We start from the raw sequence: 17,741 nt of genomic DNA, 5'->3' as shown, positions 1-17,741 counted from the left end.
GCCGGAGGCGGCGCAGCGCGGCCGGGAGGGGGCGGCCGGGCCGGGAGGGGCGGGGGGCGCGGTCGGGCGGGGGCGGGCGGGGCTGTAACGCGAGCGGCGCGGGCCCTCGACGGCGCCTCCCGGGAGAGCGCGCGGGCAGCCAGCGGCGCGGCGTGCAGGCGGCAGCGGCTCGAGAGCGCGGCGGGGCGGCTGCTCCGCCCAGGGCAGCCCCGGCAGCGCGGCGGGTGAGTGCGGGCGGGTGAGTGCGGGCGGGCGGGCGGCCGCGGGGTCCGGCGCTGAGGAGGCCCCCGGGGCGCGGGGTCCGGGAACGCGGTCTGGGGCTCCGGCTGTCGCCGCCTCTCCGGGCGCTCCTGCTCGGCTGTGCGCGCGGGCGCGGCCTCTACTTTCCTGAAACTGACGTAACAAACTGGACCCACACCTCGCCCGTCTCTAAACCCTGACAGGAAAAAGCCTCACAAAGTGTTTTCTTAGCAAACTTCCGCGGAATCCTGCACCCTCTGGCGCCACAGCACCGGATTTACTCGGAATCCTGCACCCTCTGGCGCCATAGCTCCGGATTTACTCGACGTTTGTTCTGTACTGGACGTTCGTCTCCCCTGGGTGCTCACCCACCCTTTTCCGTTTACAACCCCGTGTTCATACCTTCTGGGGCACCCAAAGGACTCCCGACCTAGCCCCCTTGGGCCGGTAGCAAGACGCCTTAGCACAGGCCTGTTTGTATCCCACTAGAGGGTATGTTGGTTTAAAAAAAAAAAAAATACACCTCTATTTCCTTTGTCGTCTCCCGGGAGAGCAGGAGCGGCCCGCATTTCTGCCCCGGTGGTCTTATCCACCCCGGGTTCCCCGGGTAGGGGTCGGGAGGGGGCCGCGCACCTCAGCACCCAGCCAGTCTTGGTCCTGGCGTCTCGGGCTTGTGTGTTGAAGAGCGGTTGTGAAGAGCCTTCCTGCCCCAATGCTTGGTCTGTGACCTTCTGTCTAAACTTTACCCCTTTCTTTCCTCCTCACGTTGGCGGGCCCTCTACCATAGTAGCGATTCTGAGAGTCGGATGCTTCTAAAAGCTTCTGGATGCGTGTTTATTTGGTAATAGGTCTAGTTCATTTAATTGCTCAGGAAGTCTATGTTCTTGTATTGACTGTCCCTTGCTGAGTGCACTCTCTGGCCAGGCCTGGCAGAGGAAGCTTGCTAGTTTTTCTTACTGACGATCAAGCCCACCAACGTGGAAAAAACTGCAAGGGTCTGCTAGCCGTGGAGGAGATTGGTGGGCCGCGAGGCGCGGGAGTCTTTTCCAGACTGGGGTGAGCATTGAGTCTAGAATTTTTGAAACATGAATGGAAATCCTTATCACAACAAAATGGCAGTGGAGGGAGGGCAGAGAGGGACTGAGATTCAGCTTTATATCTGAAATTTAGGCTCAATATGCATTAGATATATATGCATAAGCTAAGGTAAACTTGGAAATGGAGGGAGCTTTGAAACACGCAAAAGAGTAAACCTTTTCGAAATTACATAATCATTTTTACCAGGCCGTCCTAATTACTGTAGTATTTCTTTACATCAGAAGACTTTCAAGCAAGGGAAGGCTGGAGAAAGAAATCCAAACTAATTTGCATTTGAAAGAAACTTAGGGTGAAAATTCTAGGAAAGGTTGCTATGGTTGATATCTTAAGTGCACTGTTGGAAAGCTTTCTAGTCTATTAGGTAACACCTGAAGCCCCAATTACATAGCGTTTCTTTTTTTCCTCCCTTTAACTACTGTGAAACTAGACAGAGTTACAAGTTCCTCATTAATTTATGACTGATACCAAAAGAATTGACTCAATCCAGCAAGTATTTGAGTGTCTTCCCTGAATGCTGCTTTTCTAAGTTTTCAGGAATTTCACACACACACCAATTTTTGTAGCCATGCTAAATGTAGGGATAAGTTAAGCTTAAAATTTGAACTTGCCCACTCTATGTCCCTCTTACACACACTAGGAGTTCACCTTTGGGGAGGAGATATGTATTTATTTACAATTTATATTAGGTAATGTACATACTCCATGTAAACCACTGTGATAGTTGTAATTGTGTCTTGGGAGAGGAATGAATAGTCAGCATTAAAGTATTTTGGACATAATTTCTTTCAAATAACAAACCAGCAACTGCCAAATTAACTTCCCTTTCTTCTGTTTTTAGGGCTGAGGAGTGAGCTCTCCCTTCTCTATCTCTCAGCCCCTCTGATCAAAGTTTCACTGATCTGCACTAGCAGGGGACCCATCCCTTGCTGGGTGTGCTGCAAGTTGAATCTGGGTAAGTAGAGGGGCCCCTGGAACTAGTAAGATGGGTCATAGGTAGTGATGGATTACATTTGGACCACTGGATTCCTTAACATTTCCAGATGCATAAATCACATACCACTATTTGGAAGAGTAAGATGCTAGAACCGTCACAGCTTACTTCTTTCTTTTAACTTGGAGCAAGACCACCCTGCCTGATCTTTAGATGTGAGCCAACTTTGACTTACCTTATTACTGAGTCACAACTAGGTGTGTGGTCACAACCCTAGTGTGTCACTGGTAGATATTATTGGGTGAATAAATTAACAGAGATGGTAGTTTTGACCTCAGCACTGCCATTAACTAGGTATATGATATTGGACAAGAAACAAACTAGTTAAGTTCTTTGGACCTTAATTTTTCTATGTATACAATGAGGATGTCATATGGGATCAGTGATTCTTAACTTCTTGTAGTTCCATGCATTTCACTCACCCGAAGAGCATTTAAAAGACAAAACATAACACTGGGTCAGAGATTTTCATTAATCAGACTGGGGCAGGCAAGCATCTTCTAATTTTTGAAAGCCTGCCCATGTACACCCTACAAACATTAATGTCCAGCCAAATTTGAAAATCAGTGGGTTAATTAATCACTGAGAACTCTAAGATTGTATCACCTAAAGATAGACGACAGATCCAAACATCCCGTTCATACACAGCCTGACTCAGGATTACATATACCCGATAGTAACCAAGTTAAGCATACCTAAGAAACAGTCCAAATCAAGCACTGTCAGCTTATTCAGAGCAAGTGCTACTCCTTCTCACCATTTTAGTATTCTCACAATGTTGGTTTTTTTTTTTAAGATTTATTTATTTATTCATTTATACAAGCACTGGGTACAGTCAGAAGCGTGGGAGGGTGAGAGAATTCACCAGAGTCAGAGAGGAGAGCAGAGCAGGCAGAAGGACCGAAGTACACTGCTGAGGGGAGCAGCGGGCGGCAGGAGAGGTCTGCGCACCATGTGGGACCCTCACCCGTAGGCCGGGGATCAAACCGGCGCTGCAGAGGCTGCAGGCAGCTTCACAACCCAGTGCTCAACCACTGTACCACCAGGGGAGGCCCTATTCTCACAATGTTTTACCAAGTTCTTAGTACTTAGTGTGTAACCCTGCCTGTCCAAGATGATTAACTGTTCCTAAAGGTCCTCAGAGACAGTTATCTCTCTCCTCTCAGTATCCATGCCAGTGTTTAATAGCCTGTTGAAATTTTCTCCTACGGGTGATCTGTGACTTGAGGTGGGGGAGAAGGGCATCAGCAAGGGGTAAGGATGATCACCTTGATTGTTGCTGAAATGTGAGCTTCTGTGTCCAAACTGAGATAAAAAATGATCCTCACACCTTCTCAAGTAATTGTAGACTATTGAGTTACCAGAACCTGGATAGGAAAAAAAGAGCACATTCACCTTAATCATTTGTTGAAACCAAACTTTTTTGCCATTACATTGTGAATTCTATAGATGATCACATTTTAAAAATTATTCTTAAAGATAAAACATTAAATTGTAATCCATGAAATTTATTTCTGTTTATCCTACTTTTTTCCTCCTGCTTCCTTTTGTATCCTAAAACACCTTGAAGAAGAAAGTAAAACAATATATAACTGTCAGATCAGTAAAAGAGAAATGAACATGAGTTATTAAAAAATGGAAAGACATTAACGAGAAAACATAGAACAAGGATAGAAGACAAGGATTGCAAGGAGCTACATTTAATTTCTTTTCTCTCTGCTTTTGGTCTTCTTAACTTCTACATCTTTATGTTGAAGTTTTCTAAAATTTTGGTATATCATTGTACCCCTCCCCCGTTATGTGTTGGTAAATACAGGCTTATGGCCCATTATTCCTGCCTTCTCCCATACACAGTGTATGGAGTGGTGTCTCTGGGTGAATTTGCAGCCTAGAAATATGTTGTCTAACCCAGCATTGACCTATCTCAGGGACTGGCTTAATTTAAAAAAGATATCTATTTGTTAGGTTTTCCTGGCATGGAAAGCTGCAGGCTGCAGGGCTTTTTACCTTTGTGTCACAGAGGAGCTGCCCTCACCTGGTGTCAAAAATCTGTTGCAGACCTACAGAAGCAGCTCAGCCCCCACTGCTACCTCTGCCTAGACCTGGTTGCAACTTATTGCCATTAAAAAAGAAGTCCTGGGGGGCCTCCCAGGTGGCGCAGCGGTTGAGCGCTGGGTTGCGAAGCTGCCCGCGGCCTCTGCGGCGCCGGTTCGATCCCTGGCTGCTCCCCGGCCACCGGAGGAGGGTCCCACATGGCGCGCAGACCTCTCCTGCCGCCCGCTGCTCCCCTCAGCAGTGTACTTCGGTCCTTCTGCCTGCTCTGCTCCCTGCTCTGGCTCTGGTGAATTCTCTCGCCCTCCCGGCTTCTGACTGTACCCAGTGCATGTATAAACCAAACAAACAAACAAACAAATAGATAAATAAGACATGCCTCTAGAAAATTAAAAAAAAAATAAAATAAAATAAAAAAAAAAGAAGTCCTGGGACTAGATTCATTTTATGTGTTTACTATTGATCATCGTTCCTAAACATTTCATAATATTAGACACATGCTGTTTTTCTATTTCATAATTCTGTACATACTTCTTCAAATGAAGTAAGATAGAAATAAAATGGACTGTGAAAGAGAGGTTTTTGTCATCATAACTTTAAATCGAATGAAACGATATTATTAAATGCAAACACCTAGTTACATGTTCATAACGTAATTTTTTTTTACCGCAAATCTAATTTCTAAAGATAAAAATTGTAGTAGAGGCTGTTCTGGTTCTTAGGATTATCATTAGTTTGCTTTTAAAATTTTTACTTCCCCCAAACTATGAAATGCTGCCAAATAATTAGAAATGATAAATTTTCCTAACTAGTGCCTGTTTTACTTAGTACTTTTAACAATACTCTCAAAAGCTAGCAGGGGGGCGGTTTCTATCTTCCTTTCTTTCTTCCTGATTCATTCATTTACTCAAATGTTAGTGAATTCCTACTAAGTGCCTGTCCTGGTGTAGCTCTTATTCTTGTGAAGGGAGAGGAGAAGGCGGAAAATAAAGTAGAATACGGTGTGGGGTAGATGGTGATGAATGCTATGGAGAAAAGGAATGCTAGGGCAAGAAAGCAGTGGAGGAGTTAGTTGGGCAATTTTAAAAAATAGAGTGGTCAGCACAAGGGACTATGGTGATGGTACACAGGTGAATTGGTGGTGGGAATTTCATGGGGACTATACCTGAGATGATAAGGCATACATTGTATAAAAATGAAGAATGATGTTAAAAATATATAAAATTTAAAAAAAAAAAAAAGTGGTCAGGAAAAGCTGTTCATGAGAAAGTAGTATCGATTGTAGACCTGAAGGTAATGAAAATCAAAGTTACAATAGCACCTGGCAAGATAGGGCCCTAGCCAACACAAAGGCCCTGAGGCAGGTGTGTTCTTGGCACATTCACAAAACATCAAGGAGATCCAAGTAACTGGAGCAAAATGCCAGGGTGGGAAGCAGGAAAAAATTGAAATCAGCAGAGAGGGGCAGATGTAGGACAAGAGTTTGGGAGGGTAGTAAAGATCACAAGGGGCCTTTTGGGCCCTTTTCAGTGGGATTTGTAAGGTAATATAGAAATGCCATTTCTTAACTCTTTAATCAAAATAACAATAGCCCTCTAGTCCCTGTTTCTTCTTTGTTGCATACTCTTTATGTTCCCCAGCTTGCTCCCCAAGTCAACCTCTTTCTGTTCTTTTCCTCATCATTCCCTTTTTCCCAAGCCTAGAAATGACATGGGATTCAGTCTCTCATTCTCCTTGTCTTACTTGAGTCCCTGAAAATAAGGCTTGCCCTTCCTTTTTAAAGAATTTGCTACTAGTCACTAAAGAATAAAAGCTCAGGTAGTACAAAAATCAACTATCATAAGAGAAATTAGTAAGTTTATACAAAATGCATTCTTGCTTGTCCAGATAACAAGGTGGTTGTGTTGCTGGTGAGCTGAATTACTCTGTGGATTTCATTGAGCCTGCACAAATGAAAATTTGTGTTGGTTTCCAACATTTAACAATTGAGAAAGTTTTTGTTAAAATGCAGTTTCAAATTCTCTTTAAAAATTGGAGGTTCTTTTTATATGCAGTTCTGGAATAGGCAAAATGAGCTTTGTTAATAGAGGCCAGAACTGAGGTTGCTTGGTACAGGGGTGTGGCAAGGATTGACTGGGTAGGGGCATAATGGAAATTTATGGAGAATGAAAACATTCCACTTAGAGTAATCTATTCTGAAATGCAGAGTAACACTCATGCAGTTCACTGTATGTAGATTAAACCTCAATATAAAGAAAACTTAAAAATGGAAGCCAACACTCAATGTAAGCCGAATAATAGCTGATTACTTTGGGTTTGTCACGTGTTCTCCAGATTGCCAGAGACTCACTTGGTGCACTTCAACCTTTGTCATTACTTTTGTGGCCCCTTCTTGGTGGTATTGTTGTGTGATTCCTATAGCAAATTCTCAGTGGATTTGGTTTCAGCCATCAATAAGGAGCAAATCTGAAGTGAAGAAAATAGTGAAGCTCGTAACAAAAACAAACCTTATCAAGCAACTAACCTGCATTTCACTCTAAATTCTTGGTATTTTTCCACTCTAGGATTCTCAGAGATCTCGAACACAACTCTCATTTTTCTTCTCAGGTGCTCAGGTTCTGAGGTATTTACAGATTCCTCTGAGAAAAATAACAAAAAGTACCTGTCATTGCTACTAGCAGCACTTGAAACTTAATTGTATTAAGTTCATTACAGAAGTGATAGTGTCTGCTGTGGAAATCCTAGAAAATATAGATAAAGGAATAAAATTGCCCACAATTCTGCCATCCAGATATAACCTCTGTTTGCCATTTTGTATTAAATGTTTTCACATTTCACATTAAATGTTCACACATCTATATATTTTCACACCTACATATTTTATATTTAAAATGTGTTCAATTCAATTCATAAAATTTAGCACACAACTGCCCACTATCAAAATGGAAAATAACAACGATGCAAAGATTAAGGATGACACACTAGATATAAGCATTCACCTCCTCTATCAAACAACTCTGTAAATGACTGTAAAATTATACAAAGGAAGGAGAACTATGAAAAGAATTGACAGGAAAGTGTCTGCAGGCAAATTACTATTGAAACAGAACCAAGAATTAGTATAAAATGAACCACATGGGAATGAGAGTGACCTTCTAGAAACTCTGAACATGGAGCCAGCAAGGACAGAGTTGGCTTGAGCCAGGGGGCCTGAAAGCAGAGAGATTAATGAAACGTTTTTATGTATTAATTAAGGTGAACTAGTTCTTCTACTGTGAATTTGGCACTATAGATTCTTTTTCTTTCTGGCATCTGGAAAGAGGGTAGGTCCTCACCTGAAGGCCAGCTCTTGCCCCCTTTCCGAAAATCAAGCAAGAGTCCAGCCAGACCAAAACCTCATAACTACCATTTCGCTCAGGAAAGGATTGCATCTGGGAAATATGTATAGACTTGATAGTGGAGCAAGTGACTCCAGTGGATAGAGCTGGAGTTGAGGAGAAGAGGGTTGGGAAACTTGCTTTTCTTCATTAGCCCCCCCCATCATACTTGCAATTTTATTGTGTCTGTATTATGTTGACTGAGAGTTATTATTTTAGGAAAATAAATGACTAATAAAACTGTAGTTTTCTTTTCCCTTTTCACTTGAAGTAGATAAATTCTAGAATACCTTTTATTCAAACTTAAGCACCAACTTGAACTACTGAGCATTTTACCCATGAGAAGATTCTAAAGGCATTTTCTGGTGAGCTTAGTGATCTAAGTGTTCTTAGTTGGAAAATAAATCTTGCAATTTATCAACTTATGAAGTCACAGAAAATTAGTGCTGGAAGGAATTCAGGTTTTATCATGGAATTGAGTAAGTTTCCCATAGTATAGTTTAAATCAGTAGTTCTGTATAGGACAAAAGAGAATTGGAATATAATCAAATATTAGAGCCTGTGACTTCAAATTGGAACCTGCAGCCTTTGTACTCCTACAAGAACTGATCCTATTCCACAACACAGTTTCATTTTCTATAACCACCCAAATTTCTACCAATGCTTTCAGGATTCTATGAGCGTGTCCTGTTAATTCTTACCATCGTTTCTCTGCAGAATCACATGCCCTCACTTTGCCTTCTACCTACTATTTGAGAGCTACTTCAGTATCCTCTCTGAAGCCTTCCTTGACCTTTAGTGTTATTTCTAAACTTTGCTAAGATCATCACGTTTCATAAACAACAAATCATGGCAAGTGGGAATACAAATATATAATTAATGTAATTTAAAATTAGATGAACATATGGTTTAATATGATACACATTTAATGAGGTATAGCACAGCATAACAGGGTGCTTTCTGAAATAAGTGGACCTCATTTCCAGTCCCCACTGTTACTGCTCCAAGAGACCATCAGAGACTTTATCTGGAAAATGTGGATAATTCTTCCCTTACATGGATGCTCTGATTCTTTAATTGCACAATCCCAATAAATGTTAGCCACTACTAGTATTTTTAACAATCATTGTGTGTAAATAAGAAGTTTACATAAATATTTGCCATTCATTGTAGGTTTTTATATACTCACTTTGTATTATCTAATACCTAAAATGAGTATAACATTGCTTGCATGTCTTCATACATATACACTTACAAACAAAATAAAATTTCCAAACTGAAAATTTGGGAAATTAATGCAAAACTATTAAGACATATTTCAGCTATATAAATATGTAGTGTAAATGTATGTATTTACAATATATATTTAATATCATTTATGCATGAGAAGGAAAACTTTCCAAATTTCTACAGGGTGATATATTACTTTCACATTAATAAGAAAAAAGTAACATGATTTATAGCAGTGGCCTTTGATCTCATTTCCTAAATGTTGATATTTCCTTGCTAACAATCTCTTGTTCTCATACCCCCTAACTTGCTATATTCTCCTATATGCTCTGTCATTTCTTAATGCCTCTACTCAACTGTAAGAAATTCTTAAAAGGCTGTAGATTGCTTAAAAGACATTAGATAAAATTTTTCTGAAGGTTTACATCATAGCATATTGATCTCTAAGCATAGCCAGCTTTAACATTATAGCCAAGCACTAAGTGCCAAGCCAGGCACTCCATAGATTTACACTGAATGAATGAATAAGTGGAGACCCAAGGTCTTGAGAAATAGAGCAGGTAAAAAGAAATAAGTATGAGATTTATTTAAAAGGTAATAATAAACATAAGTAATAAATATTGAGTGTTTTAAGTGTTTTATAATTCTTATATTAATCCTCAATGCTGCATTGTTAGGACTGTCTAGATAAATTAGGGGGAATCCATGTAGCAGCACACTATGCAGCTGTTTAAAATACAAAAAAAATGAGTATGTTCCTTGGTACTGACTTGGAAGATCACCAACATATATTGTTAAATGAAAAAAGCAAGATGCGAACAGTGTTAAGAAGGGAAGGAAGCATGTATTCACATCTGCTTGTGTATGGAACATCTCTGGAAAGACACATGGGAAACTTTTGCCATAATTCCCTCCCAATCTTGGAATGAGTAAAGTGAGACTTTACTTTTTTTTACACATAAATTTTGCACCGTGGAATGTATTAGTGATTCAAAAAGGCAATTAAATAAAAACAAAGCAAAATCATTACTCCCATTTGCGAATGAAATTAGTTATCCTGCCCACTGTAATAAAAATAAATAGTAGTAGAAATAGTCATGTTTATTAAATACTTACTGTGTGCCAATCCCCACTATAAGTACATTAGAAATAATTTCTAATTTATTCCTCACAGTCCTGTTATGAGACTTTATTTTTACCTCAGTGTTACAACTTAAGAATCTAAAGGGAACATATAATTTATTACCTAATCCAGAATATTTTTGGAAGTAATAATTACTCTGGGATAGCAAGGATAAGTCAGGACTTGTGTTTACCCTTCTTAGACAGATTAATATCTTACTAAGTATGCTATCATAAAGGCAGAACCAGGACTGGAATTGAGGTCTATGTGACTCCACAGCCTACATTGCTAACTGCCATAAACAAATAAGGAAATGAAGAGATAAAAAAAGCGTATGCACCTTGCAAAAAACACACAACTTTTTTTTTTTAAGATTTATTTATTTTTATACAAGAGCTGGGGTACAGGCCAGAGGCGCGGGAGGGTGAGAGGATTCACCAGACACAGAGCAGGGAGCAGAACAGGCAGACTGATGAAACACACTGCTGGGGGGACCAGCGGGTGAGACAGGAGAGGTCTGCCACGCCATGTGGGATCTCCCTGGCTGGCCACTGCGCCACCAGGGAAACCCAAAACACACAACTATTAACTGCTTGTTCTAGCCTCCACACAGCCCCTCTGAATCCAAAGCCTACCATACAGATACTAATCTAAGAGTCCTTTGGTAGAGGAAGTTAGAGGGAGAGGGTAAAATGAAAGCAAATAAGACTGGGCAGTGCCCCAGCTCACTACACCAGCACTATCTTGGCCCCCATCACTCAAATACACTTGTGATGTATTTGAATCAACAAATGCCTGGGAGCCTGGTACTTGTGGACTGTGTGCTAGGTATTCAGAGACAATAGTCCTGCCCTAACAGCTTACAGTCTACATTCAAGACTAGCTTGCATAGCTTTGGGGACCTTTGTCTTTTCCCTATACATTGGACCATTGCAATTATTCAGTGATTGTTAGTAAGGAAAAGAAGGTAATAATGTATCTTGGTTATGCTATGAGACCCAGAAGTGTAGAGAAGAGAAAACAGATTTTTAAACTGCCTCAGGAAAGGGTTGATAGTCCTAAGTAACTTTTTCTGGACTATTACCTCATTCCATGAACTTAAAGAAATACAGATTCAAGAGTTACTAAATTAGAAGCCCTAAAGTACCTGGAAATCTGTAGTTTAAGCTCCCCCATGTGATTCTGACATGCTTCCAACTATGGAAACCCCTGGTCTATTTATCTTAACAGTACAGAAGAGCTCAGATACTTGAAATGCACAACTGAGGCTGTCCCCTCCCTGACCTGACCTCCAGTTTAGAGTATCTTCTACAAAATCATGGTGAATCCCCACTACTGGCAAGCAATTAATTCCTGCTTAGTTTGAGGCTAAAAATGTGGCTATTGTGTTACTGTAATTTTTACTCAAAAGTAGCTGTGCCTTTTCATTGTGAGGACTACTTTGAATAGGAAAGAGTTTACATTTGAGAGTGTTTTTGGATAGTCACTTCTCTGAGTGAGTACAGATGAGTCCATTTTCTCACCTATTAAGTGAGGGAGTTAAATTCGTAGATCTCCAAGACTACTTTCAGATAAATCTGAGATGAAAGATGTTCTAAACTATTTTTATTTTTTTTTTAAGATTTATTTATTTATTTATACAAGCACTGGGTACAGTCAGAAGCGCGGGAGGGTAAGAGAATTCACCAGAGCCAGAGCGGGGAGCAGAGCAGGCAGAAGGACCGAAGTACACTGCTGAGGGGAGCAGCGGGCGGCAGGAGAGGTCTGCGCGCCATGTGGGACCCTCCTCCAGTGGCCGGGGAGCAGCCGGGGATCGAACTGGCGCTGCAGAGGCTGCGGGCAGCTTCGCAACCCAGCGCTCAACCACTGCGCCACCGGGGAGGCCCCTAAACTATTTTTAAATTCCTTCTTTCACAGCTGTGGAAAATGGAACTGCACCTGTAAGTCACGTTGCTTTTCCACCTTTAGTATGTTTGTTGGAGGATCCACCAGAAGTGTTGTCCCTATAGGCCTTCTTAGAGATAACTTTCCTCATATGAAGGCTTGTGTAGTTAGTTTTACAACTTGGGGATTTATAATTTCAGTCAGCATACTGGAAGCTTATCTGTCCGATAACAATCTAGTCATTTGATCTTGAGTGTTGGTCCATTGGTTTCTTTGCCTCTCTTTCTGATAAGGTGTTCATTGATAGCTTTCAAGTCTTTAATTATTTAATCATGTTTAAGCATAAAAAGTTCCCCAAAAGGGCAGTCTTTCATTATAACATCCTCATCACCTTTGCAGATTCTATCCTTCCCCCAACTCTTTCTTTCTTTTTTTTATAATAAATTTTATTTTTATATTCCCCATACAATTGCAACCCCCTTATTTTGACCCCAATCCCTCCCCTCCTGCCCCCTACCCCCCATAGAGTGTCTCTGGTTCATAGTTTTTTGTTGATTTTGATTTTCACTTCTTCCCCCAACTCTTTCTGTTCCAGGTTGAGACATTTCTAAATTGCCAGATACATCAAGGAGGACATAGATTATAGTACCTCAAACATATTTGGGAATCTTCTCTTCTCTAACTCTTCCTAACCTACAGTTGCCAGATTTAGCAAATAAAAAGTTTAAGATACCCAGTTAAAGAATAAAATTTTAATATAAGAATACTCTGTGCAGGGGCCTCCCTTGTGGCGCAAGGGGTTATATCTCAGCACTATGAAGCAATACGCAGTTCCAGCAGCATGAGCTCAATCCCTGGCCAGGGAGCTACCCACATGGTGCAGCAGACCTCTCCTGTCTTGCCCACTGCTGCCCTCAGCAGTGTATTTCAGTCAATCTGCCTGATCTGTTCCCCACTCTGTCTCTGGTGAATCCTCTCACCCTTCTCACCTCTGGCCTGTACCCCAGCACTTGTATTCATAAATAAATAAATCTTTTTTAAAAAAAAATGCCTTGTGCAACATTTGGAACATATTTATAACAAAGAATTATTTGTTGCTTATCTGACATTCAAATTTAACTGGACATCACACATTTTATTTGGCAACTCTACAGAGACTACTTACCCTAATGCTTTCCTAAGTCTGTTTAATGTTTTGAGAATTTCATATTTTTTAAAGATTTGCTCTTAATTCAAACCTGAGTGAAATGTTTGTAACACATTGCATAGTGAATGTGGCTGGGCCCACCTACACAGAGCTACTTTTTGTTATGAGATTGTAAGAATAAAAAGCAAGAATTTGCTTGAAAAGCCTAAGCTAGATATTTCTCTTCTGTGGTTTTATTAAATATTTCAAAGACACATAAGTAAATCCAATAATTAAATGCATTGCACACAGTTTACATGCTATTCAGTTGTTGTTTTTTTTTTTTTTCTTTTCCTTTGGCTGGGTAGATGGGTTTAAGTGTTTGTAATGTCATCCCCTAAGTCAGTGGTTTTGAACCTTGGCTGTGCGTAAGAATCAACCTGGTGAACTTTATAAAGGCTGAATCCCTGCCTGCTTCCCAGAGCAATTAAATCAGAATCTCTGACAATACAGTCAGGCATCGGTGGTATTTCAAGCTGCCCAGGTAATCCCACTGTGTAGCCAGGGCTGAGAATCAAAGCCCTGGATGAAAATGTCAAATTCAAAGAACCATTTTTTACTGCTAAATCATGTCATTTTTCTAATTCTTTCCTCTTTAAAGATTATTTCATGTACTTTTCAACAGGTACATTATATTATATTTATTATGTTCTATTGTTTTATGTTCTAGTATATGTTCTAAAGTTTACTTTTAAAAAGATCTCTTTTAGCTTTTAATCATGTAACTGACTCATTAATTATCTAAAAACTTATAATTGGTTTTTATTTTCAAATATTTCTTTGTGGCTTTTTTTTAATATGTATTTCTCTGTTAGGTTATAAATCAGTGATTCCTAACTCTGCTCATTAGAATCATCTCAGGATGCTTTGGAAAAAATTCCTGGCCCCTATCACCTAAAGGCTTTGCACTAATTGGTCTGCTTTGGAGCCCAGGCATTACTGTTTTCTAAAAGCACCTGAGGGCATTCCAGGTTTAACTAGAATTAAAAGCCAGTATTTTTAAAATGCCAAATACCCACCTAGCTGATCATTTCAATCTCCTGGGAAACTTGAAAACACAATTGTCCTGGTTAATGAAGTAGAAGGAATTGTGAGCTTCTAGGAGGAGAAATGAGAGGGTGCCAGATGGCCTTTGGAGTAATGTAAAGGAGGAATTTCTGTCAGGCATAGCCGGAGGACCTTGGGGAATAGGATAAGAATGTCTAATTTAGCAATGTTTTATTTTCTTTGCTACACTTCCATGTAAATCTATTCTGTTGCTCTGAAATCTTTAGAGAAGGCCACCCCACATGGGTACAGGGACACATGCCCACATCCACACAGAGTGAATTCTCCATTGTCCTTTGTCCAGCCCCACCCTTGAAAATGCTAACTCAGGAGGTTCAGAGTCTGTATTTCACAGCCTTCCCCAGCCCATTGTGGTGATTGGTCAGGTTTGGCCTCCACTGCCTAGAGTAGACAATGCACATCACAATTCATCCCATTGACAACTGAGCAAATTCGTGCAGGGTGACAGCAAAATCAGTGGTAAAACTGGGTTTTTGCAATGGGGAGGAGGGTGAGGGGGATAGAGCCCAATTCTTATTAGACCTCCCTCAGATCTCCCTGGTCTTATCCTCTTAAGTGGCTATGAAGGAAGGAGTTATCTTTCTGAACTAGGACAGGAGACCCAAGAAGAGGTGTTAGAAAAAATTAATAAAATTTTATATTAGACTTAATCTTCTGTAATGTTAAATAACAGAGGAAGCACAGCATACATTATCAACATTTATGTTGTTCCAATCCAAAGAATTTCATTCACTTATCAGTTACTCATCACCTGCTAAGAGATAAGGACTGAGCTATGTCCTAGGAATTCAGGGTATGGTATTGCCTCCAGGAATTTATAATCTATAAGAGGAGACCAATAATAAAGTGGGAGAAAAATGGAAAATTATACAAAGTTTGGAGTGTGACTGCACAGAGGGATGAGGGGAGACTTCAGGAAGCAAAGGACAAAATTGGGCTTTGAAAGATCCAATGGTTAAGGTGTGGGAAAATGGAAGGAGAGTAAAGAGAAAGAAATGCCTTAAAGCAGCATGGTATTTTGTTTGAATTACAAATGGTTCTATAATGCTGTCAATAATGTTCTGGAGGAGTTGGGAGTAGGGGAAAGGCAAAGTGGTGGCATTGCTGTGTGTCAAACTCCACTGACATCCATCAACATCAGACATCCCTGGCTACTATGATAGTTCCTAGAGTGACCATGAGAAGTGAGATGAGAGGTGGCCAGTCAGCCTTACTAACCCTAAAAAGTCAGACATACAATCTTGTCAGATTCTACTGCAAAATCCTCTTTCTCCAGAGGATTTTATCTGTCCTGTCATCCCTATTGGTATTTGGTTGCATTTGCTGTTAACAGATAGAATTGCCTTTTATTACAAGCACTTGAATTTTCAACTTCCTTGGCCATAGGTATTTCTTTATTTAATGGTTTGTGGTTGATCACACAAGAGATTTCAATTTGAATATAATGCAATTTCAGTTTGGTAAAAAGGCTTTTCAGCGTGAGAGAATTGTCTTGACCAACATCAGCAATTCAACAAACTGTTGATTCATGCTATGCCCCCAGATCTGTGCCACTTATTAACTTCCTTCACTTGGAATCACTAGCTTTAGTTGTTGCTGTGCAATTAATTTTTTTATTATAAGTATCTCATTCAAATGCACAAAGAATTACCTAACAAACACCAGTTTGATTACACAGCTTAATCAAATCTTGACATTTTGCTTATTTGTGCTTATTCTTTTTTACAAGAGAAAATGTTGGAGATATAGTTAGTTGATACTCCTTCTCTCTCCAAGTCTCATTCCCCTTCTCTGCAGAGGTGTCGCCATCCCCATCTCAGTGTTCAGTATTATTATATATGTTTTCGTATGTTTACTACAGGTGCCCATAAACAATGTATTATTGCTTATAAGTTTTTCAATTTTGTTTAAATAATTACACCCTTGAAGCATCCATCTATGCCTTGTATATTTATTGAATATTAAGTTTTGAGATTTATTGATGATATATAAGTTTAGTTCACTTTTTTAGACTACAATATCGCATTCAATTTATGACTCTACCAAATGTTACTTTATATTGCATACAGGTAGAACATTTGGGGTTTTACCAGTTCTTCACTATTATAAAACTGCAGTGAACATTCTCATACATATTTCCAATGCACAAATATATTTGATTTTTATTTCTTAGTCATTTCTTTAACACATATAAGTAGTAGTCACTAGATAGCAAAAAATAAAATTTTAAAAAATTCCTAACAGTCTTAGATATGACAACATAGTCAATTTTAAGACAAAATTGCATTGATGTTTTTAAATGGTATCATCTCACAAAAGTCATTAGGGATATCTCAACTCTCAATTGTGAATAAGGAGTAATTGAATTGGAAAGGAGGCTAATATACCTTCAAGAGTCTGTGTCAATTTAAGGACTGATCTTACTTCTTTTTCTGTTTCCTTGATATGTAAATGGTCAGAGTTGACCTGGTTTACAATTCACCTAATATGAACTTAGGGCCAACCGACTGCAGTATTTAGCCTCTGAATTTACTATAACCTTTTGTTAGAAGTGTACACATCACCCATTTATTACCTTTGGAGGCAATAAGTCACATTCTTTTTTATTGATTTTGATTTCATTTTGTTTATTAGTGCCTGTTATACATAGAACACTGTTAGGTCCAATGATGAAGAAGTCCTTAGAGAGACATAGAATAAATAAGTTAAAATAAATACTACAAGGAAAAGATGCTTTGGGACAATCAGCAGTAGGGCTTCAGCATCTGAAATAGAGTTTTTATTTTCTCCCTTAGTGACACTGAGGAAATGCTTGTCTCCTGCTATTGATGAATAATTTCAGAGTACTATGGATCATGCTGAAGAAAATGAAATCCTTGCAGCAACCCAGAAGTACTATGTGGAAAGGCCCATCTTTAGTCATCCGGTGCTCCAGGAAAGACTGCACAAGAAAGACAAGGTTTCTGATTCCATTGGGGATAAGCTGAAACAGGCATTCACGTATGTTGTATTTTAACTTATTTCCTTTATTCTATCATTCAGGTATGAGAGAAGCAAAGTCTGATGCATAGAGAAAAATCTAGTGAAGTGGAGAAAAAACCAAATAGTGTGCACTTATGACTTTCAGAGCGATCCACACAATTAGTGGTCTGTGTTGGTCTCACCATGAGCTTCATGATATATTTCACCAACTTATTAAGTTTCCACTATGTCTTACATCTACATAAAGTTTATATAAACAACCTACTTCCAAATGTTCCACCTATTTTCAAAATACCTGCCTCTTCAGTTTGTCTCTCAGGAATGTTCCAACAACTCCACCTAACTTCAGGTTTGGCAACACCCTGAATCTAAGTCCCCAACCTAAGTTGTCAAGACCCTTAGTGTCCTGTGAGTCTTCATTTTATGCATGCTTGGGAATGTTGATTCATGTGTGCTGTTGATAGTTACCATACTTCATAACCAAACCATCTGATGTATGCTGCTTCCTGT

At 39.8% G+C, this 17,741-nt stretch overlaps 1 protein-coding gene across 9 annotated transcripts in view; it reads left to right on the top strand.

The window, feature by feature from the left end:
- The first annotated feature begins 209 nt into the window (after positions 1 to 209).
- SLC26A5 (solute carrier family 26 member 5) overlaps positions 210 to 17,741 on the top strand; it is a 59,073-nt gene continuing 41,541 nt past the window's right edge. For 8 of the 9 annotated variants that reach the window (XR_005125178.1, XM_054692517.1, XM_037511230.2 and 5 more), the window contains exons 1-3: positions 210 to 224; positions 2,177 to 2,290; positions 17,045 to 17,249. Coding sequence is in view for 8 of the 9 variants with exons in the window: in XM_054692517.1 (XP_054548492.1) it covers positions 17,098 to 17,249 (152 nt within the window). In the remaining variant the exon portion in view is untranslated. Of the gene's footprint in view, positions 225 to 1,233; positions 1,297 to 2,176; positions 2,291 to 17,044; positions 17,250 to 17,741 lie in introns of those variants that run through there. The other variant, XM_054692516.1, reaches the window with a different exon arrangement.

Source organism: Talpa occidentalis, unplaced genomic scaffold (genome assembly GCF_014898055.3).
Source record: "Talpa occidentalis isolate TD23 unplaced genomic scaffold, MPIMG_talOcc4v2.1, whole genome shotgun sequence".
Lineage (NCBI taxonomy): Eukaryota > Metazoa > Chordata > Mammalia > Eulipotyphla > Talpidae > Talpa > Talpa occidentalis.
Note: the sequence above shows the minus strand (reverse complement) of the source record. Positions and strands in the feature narration are given on the sequence as shown.